Source organism: Cygnus olor, chromosome 3 (genome assembly GCF_009769625.2).
Source record: "Cygnus olor isolate bCygOlo1 chromosome 3, bCygOlo1.pri.v2, whole genome shotgun sequence".
Classification (NCBI taxonomy): Eukaryota; Metazoa; Chordata; class Aves; order Anseriformes; family Anatidae; genus Cygnus; species Cygnus olor.
In genome coordinates, this window is record NC_049171.1 from 67455678 (window position 1) to 67465244 (window position 9567).

The following is a 9567-nucleotide window of genomic DNA, read 5'->3' on the forward strand; positions in this document are numbered from 1 at the left end:
ATCCATTCATTTGAAAGGCTTGTTGGGTGAACTGATGAGTTTAGACCTCTTTCAGTCTACACTACCCCCTAAATTACTGGATTCTGCAGAAACTGCCAGACAGTTGCTGTTGCAAAAATGCAGGAGATGAGAGCCAAAGGTCACAATGGCTGCAAGATGGCCCGTGTCTCACTCTGTCCATAGCGTCCCACACACATGATACTCACATTTTAACCTAATGGTGCTGCTCCCAGCATATATCAGGCCTCATCATGTGCTGTATGTTAGGGCTACACCCAAACAGGAGGTGACTGAACATCCAGAGGTTCAAATATTCCATGTAAGTATCTACCTCTTCTTTCCTGGGAACAAGGAACATTCAGACACTGCCCCACTGCAGTGTTTTGGCTGGTTTCAATGTCTACTAAATTCAAGGCTTCAAAAAGGGAGTTGTTCTTCTATTTCCCAACATCAGGATGAGTTATTTAAACAAAAATGAGCCTTAGTTTATCAAACTGGAGATTCTGCATGTGATTCTTTCCTTAAACTGATATAGTGGTATAGCACAAGAGTATTCTTCACAAATCTCCTCAGGAAACAAGCATTTTGGAGAGGGAACAGGAAAGCAGTTTTTAATGAAATGACATACCTTACAGTGGAAAAAAAAATATCTTTATAAGTGAAACCTTATCAAAATGGCCTTATTCTGTACTTTTCTTCATATTGTTTTTACTTTCATCCAACTGTAGTAAAGATGCCTTCCAAACACAGGTTGCTTGTCAGCTCCATCTACTTCAGCAGGTTTGCTTCATTCTCCTCAGAGAGAGGACTTTTTACCTTTAAATCTGTATGTTTATAACTTTTGCTTCAGATTACAACTATTTTGCTGGATAGTTTCAATGTTAAACACTTTCTCATTTATTAGATCTTTTGGTCTGCCAAAAAACTATCATGAATAGCTTCCTGTCATCCAGTCTGCCTTGCATGCAGACTAGGAGTTGACAAATGGACTTGAAATCGTATGGACAAATATCACTTATTGTGCAATATGATTGCACAGACACTGTTAACAACATCCAGTAAAACTCTTGCATTGTATCCTATCAGGAAGGGGAGGATGAGCACTCAGAGTTAAGGGTGAAACCACATTTAATTGTTTTTTAAGTAACTTGGAGTATGACCTTCTCAGGCTGTTGATTTGTACATTAGTGGATTAGCGACCCGAATTAGTCTTCTGTTCACTTATCCCATGCATCCGCTCTTACAAGCTGCAAATAGCTTCTTTCAGAAAATGGGAATGGGGATTTTTTCCCATTTCTTCTCTCTTCAGTTTTGCCAGAAACATCTATCACATCCCATGCCAATAGATCATCATTCAGGTCAATAGCACCAAACAGAGAGAAGCTTAGCAACCCTTAGGTACAAGCACAGAGAAATATGCTAATTTAAAAGCTCTCTGAATTACTATTTTGTTGGGCCTCATTAGTATGCTCTTGGCTGCCAAGAGCCTTTTGTTTTTCTTGTCCTTGCTGAACCAAATCGTGTGGCAGGCAGTGATTGGCCAAACCCTATCAGAAGCAGGCAGGGACATCAGGTGTCTTCCAAGCCCATCATGAAAAAGAACCTATTGTCAGCTGCCTCAATTCACATCTCCTTTAAATGCAGAAGCAGGAATTCAGTCCTGTTGCTGGAAATTTCTTTGAGTCTGATGGTGAACAATACCAGTAGAAACCTTGCAGAAAGCCAAGTGCACATCTCTTAATATTAAACATAGTTTAGTGGGCTGTTGAGATAATGAATGCACAAGTGAAGAGTGAACAAAATTCTCGTGTCACTGCTGAAGCCTTGTTGCTTCCAGTTTTCACTCTGGATTAAAGTACAATTGAAAGGAGAATTTTGGATGAATGTATGAAAACACTGTTACAAAAATAGAAGCATATTTGTAATGATACTTTGCTTTTGCAGCCAAAACCCTACTGCAGATGAAATTTTGTCTTGGGCTCAGAATTTTGACAAGATGATGAAAACACCAGCTGGGAGGAACCTTTTTAGAGAGTTTCTTCGAACAGAGTATAGTGAAGAGAACCTGCTTTTCTGGCTTGCATGTGAAGATCTAAAGAAGGAACAGAACAAGAAAGTTATTGAAGAAAAAGCAAGACTTATTTATGAAGATTACATTTCTATACTTTCACCAAAAGAGGTAAAGCTGTAAATGTTAGATTTGCATTTTCTGATATTCCAGAGCAGATATGCTATACCCTGGATTGCCAGAGGGGGGTCAGAAACTCTGCCTGATCTATCAGACGAGAGCAATACTTATTATGGAAGTTTAGATCACAAAGCAAGGGATAGAACAAGTGCTGACACAGGTGCTAAGCCATTTAGTATCACTGCCCACAACTCCTCAAAGCTCTCTATAAGAGAGGAATAAAAGGGAAATTCCAGAAACAGAAGGATGAGAAATGGGAATACTACCTTAGCAATGCAGTGTGCCTGCCAAAAACAAGAAATACGTCATAGAAATGGATTTACGGAGAAATGGCACCAAAATTTTCAGCATCATATGACAAATAAAATACTCAATATTTAACAGGAAACAAATCAATCATGAAACAGATTCACAGTTTGTGTCTTGTACAATATAAAGGAATTTAAATCATAATCAGCACAGATTTATCTGCTGCAACATCTGGCTGGGAAAAAAAAAAAAAAAAGTAAAACTTGCTCTGGTTATTCCTATGTGGGATCAGCTAGTCTAAGTTGATCTCTAAGAAGTGAGATCACATTTTCTCTAATGAAAGGTATGATAACATCTAGGAAATTATATATAACTTCCTCCAATCCTAAAACTGAAATGATCTTCAGCTGAAGTTGAGTAAAAGCATCCCCTGTCAAATCACAGTTTGGAATAAACAAATAAATATAAAGGCATTGTAGAAGAGTTTCTCAGGCCATGTCATGTACCTTTAGCAACTCCGCCTTGTCTTGCATCTGACTTTCTCCTCAATAGCATTATGCTAATTTACGCTCACTTGTGGACTTGGCTTGCTACGTTTTACCTTTGCACTGCTTTTAGTAATAACTTGCAAATTCATTCATATGAAGGAAGACACCAGCCATTTTTAACTCCATTCCCTTCTCTTGTGACACCATGTGTGCTTTGGCTTTGGAATGAGACAACTACCAATACAGCAAGATAATAATGTGTATTCCTGATAGTATATATGTGTCTCTAGTACACATATATGTACTGAACACTCAGTTGTCTTTCTAAGCCGCCATGTACCAGCAGATACAATTTAAACACTAAAGTAGTTTTGCTTGACTTAGGGTTTCAAAAAACCTGCTCACAAACTTCATGCTCTGGATGTGTGAGGATGTCATCATCCCAATTGCTCCTGCCCCTACTGGAAACCCCATGAGGCAAAGAAGAAGAGTTTGCAATGCTTTAGATCAGCATAGGAGCTTTAAAGTTCTTGTTCATCCCAGCATCACATTCTAGATGAAACCTTTTGACATAGGAACCGAAAGGAGGACTTTGACATAGGAACTTGCTCAGTGATGAAGTCATTGAGGCAGAAACTCCTAGTGTACTAAACAAATACCTTGTATACATCTGTTTACCAAGGAGATAACTTTAATAATTGCAACTACTCTTGCCATCTGGCTCTAGTGAGTCACGGAAAAACTACAATGTGAATTAACAGATCCCTAATTAATTTTTGTTTCACTCTATAACTGCAATTAACTTTTACAATATTCAATGGCAAAACGACACCGCCGTTCTGCCAAATTTGAGCTTTTTTGTCCCAGCCCTTTTATTTGATAATGAGGAGTCAATTAGCTAGCTGCATAAACTGGTCTTGCTAAAATAAGTGCCTGTGTATGCGCATCTGTGTGTGTCATGGGGGGAGCAATTGCTTCAATCTTAGCATGTCATTTCCATGCTACAGATAGGCAGTGGTCTAGGATTTAAAATTATTTTAATAAACTCCTAAGACAAGGCTGTAACACTGCTGCTCAAAACTATGTAAGCTACACCCCTGCATGCTGTTGTGTCTCAAAGCATTTAATCACCACCAGAGTAACCCCTCCAGCTTGTTAAGCTTGGCCACACAGCCCAGCATGCTTGCCCAGCTAAGTCAGTTAGGCACTGAAGTCAATCTGAACAATAGCTGGGTCAGAAATAGCCTGGAAGACAACGTGTCACCTTCAGAAGCTAAAACTGAAGCTCGCTAACAACTTCAATCTGGACACATGATATCCTGAAAGTATAAATTGCCAGATGTTAACAGATCTTGAAGAGAAAAATGAATCAGAAATACTCAATATTAATGGGGAGATTAGCACAACAAAAACAACGAAAAACTCTGGGTAATTTGTAAGTAACAAGTTTAATGCCTGGAAAAAAAAAAAAAAAACAACTGCTTGTAGGACAGCCAGATAAGAATGCTGAATAGGAAATTTCTAAAGATTCAACCACAAATTATAAGGGGGAAAAAAAAAGCCTTTGTGAGAAATATTTCTAAATATGTAAAAAGATAAAACATTTTAAGATATAATAACATATTTGGGGAGATCCAGGTTACTGCAGAGCTTTATTTAGCAGCACTGTATTTATTCTGTTAAAGAGAGGAATTTAATTTTACAGCTCTTAATATGGATGAAAAGAACAGGTCAAAACTGAAATTGAGTTAGTTGTCTGACTTTGTAATTGTGTGTGGTCATTTTAGAATGCTGGCTGTGAAAGACAAACAGCATAACTTGAATAAACTATGAAATTGATAAGCTCTAAGTATTCTGTGGAGCCCTATGCAATGATGAGATGTATACATCCTTCCCAGCATTATTGTTTAATATCAGTCTATTCTCATCTCCTTCAGGTTAGTCTTGATTCCCGGGTGAGAGAAGTGATTAACAGAAACTTGCTGGATCCCAGTCCTCATATGTATGAAGATGCCCAACTCCAGATATACACCCTAATGCACAGAGACTCTTTTCCAAGGTTTTTGAACTCTCAAATTTATAAGTCTCTTGTTGAAAGTATTACAGGCTCTACTTCTGAAACTTAGTTTTAATTTTCAAATAAAGTAACTTGATTTTTTTTGGGTGGGCGGGATGGAAGAAAAGTAGTTTAATAACATCTGGAGCTGGGTTCCTGGAGAACTACAGTTTAGCTCTACTCAGGCTACTGTGAAGAAACAAATACATATTATGGTCTATGTCTACATTTTTACCAAGGTCCTCCTTGCTTGAGATGGCATGGGAGGGGAACAATGGATTTGCCAAAATACATTTGTTTCACACTCCTTTCACCCAACTGCAGTCACGATTGCAATGATGTATTTGTAGTTTTATGAACAGTCTCCTTGTGTATCCTCACACTGCATGTGCAAGGTAAAACTGCTTCACTTACCACTTAGTTGTTGCAATATTTAATCCAATAACATAAATTATATCTGTATTTAAGAACTTTTTTGTGCAATACAGTCTAATGGTACATAGAAACAATTGCAGCAAACCAGAAAGAGGCTTGCATTTTTTAACATCACTAACTGAAAAAAGCCAATTTTTAAGGTGTAGCATTACTCAACATGCTCTACTGAGTACAATACACTGACTTTTTGAAGCCAATATTTCTGTACAGAAAAAAAAAAAAAAAAAAGAGCTATTTATCACTGTTTATTTAAAATAAATCAAGCGGAGGATTCCTCTGGTTGTTCACTGCCAAAACTGTGGCATTTTCATTACAGAGTTTGCAATGTCAAAAAGAAAGAGAGAAAAAAAAGCACAAACCACTTAAAGGGATCCATATCTGGGTGACACAATCTATGCGCTGATATTGTTTAATTGTTAAAAGAACAAAGATTTTCAATGTACATTTCAGATGTCAGATACTGTAATTGATTTATTAAAGACTGGCTATCCAGTTCTAACACTGTTGTATAATGTTATGTACTTCAGAAAAGAAAAAAAGAAAAAAAAAGAAAAAGAAAAACAAACAAACAAAAGCTTGATAATTTAGTTTTTTGAATAAAGAAATTTAATAAAAGACTGCCTACATGTAGCATTTTAGAGCATTTTAGAACATTTTGATGAATTACATCTGTCCTGTAAGATTTTTTTTGAGAGCTAAATCCAGTCAAAAAAAATGTTTTTAAACAAAGTAATGTTTTACAAGGTGGCGGGTTAAAGAAGATTTATCTTAACTTCTAGCCTCGTTGATTTTGAGTACTCCTTGAAAACAAGGGGTTTGGAGAGTGATATTAAACCAAACTTCAAGGGCTCCTAAATCTGCAGTCCTTACCCAAGCAAAATGCCTACCAAAACTCAACGGGTGTCTTTCCTGGGTAAAGAATCCTGTAGTGAGCCCTAAATTAGAGCTAAGGCAGCACAGTACTGAATCACTTTGCTGCCATGGTGTTTTTAATAGATGTTTGCTTGGCCTTTTTATCAAAAAATGTCCAATTTTAGGATGCATTTTGATGTTTAAAGAGAAGTGACTTGGAACTTACAAATCCCAACATCTTCATACCTACCATATACAAGACAAATGAGCATTAGCATCCCTCACAAACTGCTAATAACATACCATGAGATTGCTTTGAATGCTTGTTAAATATATATATATATGCATGTGTGTTTGTATATATATATTTAACACTGACAACTCTGGTCTTGTACTAAGACTTAAGAGGCAAAGTTCTTCTCACTTTCCTAGGCCTAAACACAGCATAACCCTACTGCTTTTGATGGGACTGAAAGGCTTTACAGTTGTGTAACTGAGTGGAATCTGGCCCCAACAAACTTGGCTCCAACCAGCAAGCTGCTTCTTGCAGGCAGCCCCTGGTGCCAGCTCTTGATGAAGCCGCTGCTACCGAGGCTGCTCTGGCTCTATACAGTAGCTGGTAGGATGCAGGTCTTAGTTTATTTCCTGGGGCTTTTTTTTTTTTCCTTTATTTTACTACCTCTTTCTCTCTCTCTCTTTTTTTTCTTCTTTTCCTTTTCTTTTTTTCTTTTTTCTTTTTTTTTTTTTTTTTAATTTATTGAACATGCTTCAAATAGCAAGTCTGGGGAATTTTTTAATCATTCTTTTTACTTGAAACCTATGTGCTTTTTTTGGATATATACGAACAATTTAATGAACTGTTTCTTAAACTCATTTGGTTTTGTAATTTATATAGAATTCAGGAGATGATTAAAAGGGCTATTCTCTATTCCCTATGCAAATATTTTAACTGTTGTAGTGTTTGACAAAATGGGATCTAAAAAAAATCTGCAAAGTGGAAAACAAATCTGTTTACAGTGGCGTTGCTGACTATCCTACCATATTCAGCACTTTTAAATATTGTTATTTATGAAAATGTAGTTTAAAATGCAAGACAAAATATTTATAAATGTTTCTTTTAATAAATAACTGTTTTGTCTGAAAGTGTTATTGTGTTATGACAACTTTATTCATGTTGGTTAGCTACTTACTATTATGAATAAAATATTCAATTATTATACTGATAGAATAATAGCTACGATGTTTACAAATCCTGAGGGGGGGGGAAGTCAGTGAGAAAAGACTGCCTCCTTCTACTGTGAAATACTGTTAGAAAAAAATGATTTTTTTCTGGCTTCTTTTCTTAACTGGAATTTAACTATGGTCCTACATATGTCTAGTATCATTTGATTACAGTTGTATTTACTGTGGTACTAAACATATACAGCATCATATATGTATATATTTATATAGTGTAATTTCAAGTTTGTTGGTGTTTGAGGCACAAAACATTTAGCTCACACATCTAAACAATGTGTAAGAGACAAAACTGCATGCAAAAGTCTTTACAAATGTAGACTTGAATATTCTCAATGTTACTATTTGATGGTGACCTGCTAGTCATAAGCTATCTTTATAAGATACTTCACATAGGTAGAAGTTCTTGTCAGCACAGACAAGTCACCCTTTCAAGGACATTTTTAAAGCTAACCGTGTGGGCCCTAAAATATTATCTTGATTTATAGCAAAGGATTCCAAAACCTGTATTTGGAAACTGTTTCATTATTTTGATAAATATTACACCAATCTTCAGTGTAATACTGCAATGAAATCATGCTCAAATTTTCTTGTCTTAAATCCTCTAGTTGGCGGGATTTATAATTTGACCATAACTTGTATGAAGTTTCTTTCTTGGAGCAAATGCTCATATTTAAAATGGTTAATATACATTTCATCTATTAGTTTGGATTTCCCAAAATTTTATGAAAAAACGGATATAGTCCAAATGGACAACAAATTGTGCCATAACATGATCTCATTGCCTGTCATACAGTTCTTTGAACACAAAATGTAAAACAGTCAAGTTATTAAACTGATTTACTGTGCATGCAGTGTACAATACACTTTGAAAGACTGCCTAAATACACTTATTCTATAGCCTGGAATAAAATACGTATGTATTTAACTTGTATTTCAGTTTTTCATGAAAACGTATATAGCAAGCACACTACAGAAAGCGAGTTATGTTTTTTCTCATTTTTGCCTGGTGTTTAATCTTTTCTGTCAAATAGAGCCTAATGCCAAATAGCCACAAATAAGCACTTGGGTACACTCCTGAGACTCTTAGGTTTTGAAGAAACTCAGTCTATGTTGTATTACGCATGCATTCAACTTAGCTGTTTGCAGTCAACTTTCAAATAACTGAGCTAAACGTAGTTTGGGATACCCAGGATAAAACAAAAACACAGGTAAGATCAAGAATATTTAAATTAGCTTGAAGGCAAATATGGTATGGATGACAATGAAGGTATGATGGAGAAAAGAGAAGTCAGTGATAGAAGTGACTGCAGTGCCTGTCAGCCAGCCCAGCCCAGGCAGGATACCCTGGAAGCGTGGCCGTACGGCATCCAGTGCACCCAGCGGTACACAGCTTACCCGAGCACCTGCGGAATCCACGTGAGCCATCACAGGACCACCGAGAGCTGGCAGAAATCACACTTCAGCTAATAATACCCTCTCTTAAATTACAAGCGCGCAACGTGTCTGCTAGTTTGTGGTCTAAACCAACAATATACGGCAGACCCACACTATAACTTAACTAAGCAGGTTTGAACCGTCACTTGATGCCAGACTCACTCCCCTTAGCATCAGATGCGAACATAAGGAGCACTTGAGCACGGAAATAGCATCTAAAAGAGGTAGGAAGCTCTTTCTGTGAGAGCAGCTTGCTGGACTGACCACACTATGAGCCCGCTAAGGAACAGGCAGTTTCCATATCCAGTGAGTGTTGCAAAAGCCATTTAGCATATGTATTGCATGGCACTGACTCAAAACCAAAGCTCATACAAGGAAGCCTCTTAACTTCAGCGGCTCCCTGCACCACCAGGAGTAAAGGTCACAGGTATACAATGCCTGTGAGCCTGCTCCTGACAGCCTTAACACAGTCTGCAACAGCCTGAGTCCTCATCAAATCCAACAAAGCAAAGAGCTGTGGCTGCACGTACACAGCTGCAATGTCTGCCCCAAGCTGAATGGAACCAAGTCTAACTACCAACTTCAAAATGGGATTTTTCTCAACCCAAGTTGATATTTCTGGGGAT

At 37.1% G+C, this 9567-nt stretch overlaps 1 protein-coding gene across 3 annotated transcripts in view; it reads left to right on the top strand.

Annotated features, from left to right (window-relative positions):
- Nucleotides 1-5738, top strand: part of RGS17 (regulator of G protein signaling 17) — a 74531-nt gene extending 68793 nt beyond the window's left edge. For all 3 annotated transcript variants that reach the window (XM_040551364.1, XM_040551366.1, XM_040551365.1), the window contains exons 4-5: nt 1945-2179; nt 4863-5738. In XM_040551364.1, coding sequence (XP_040407298.1) covers nt 1945-2179; nt 4863-5051 — 424 coding nt within the window. In that variant the 3' untranslated portion in view covers nt 5052-5738. The remainder of the gene's footprint in view (nt 1-1944; nt 2180-4862) is intronic.
- The last annotated feature ends 3829 nt before the right edge of the window (nt 5739-9567 follow it).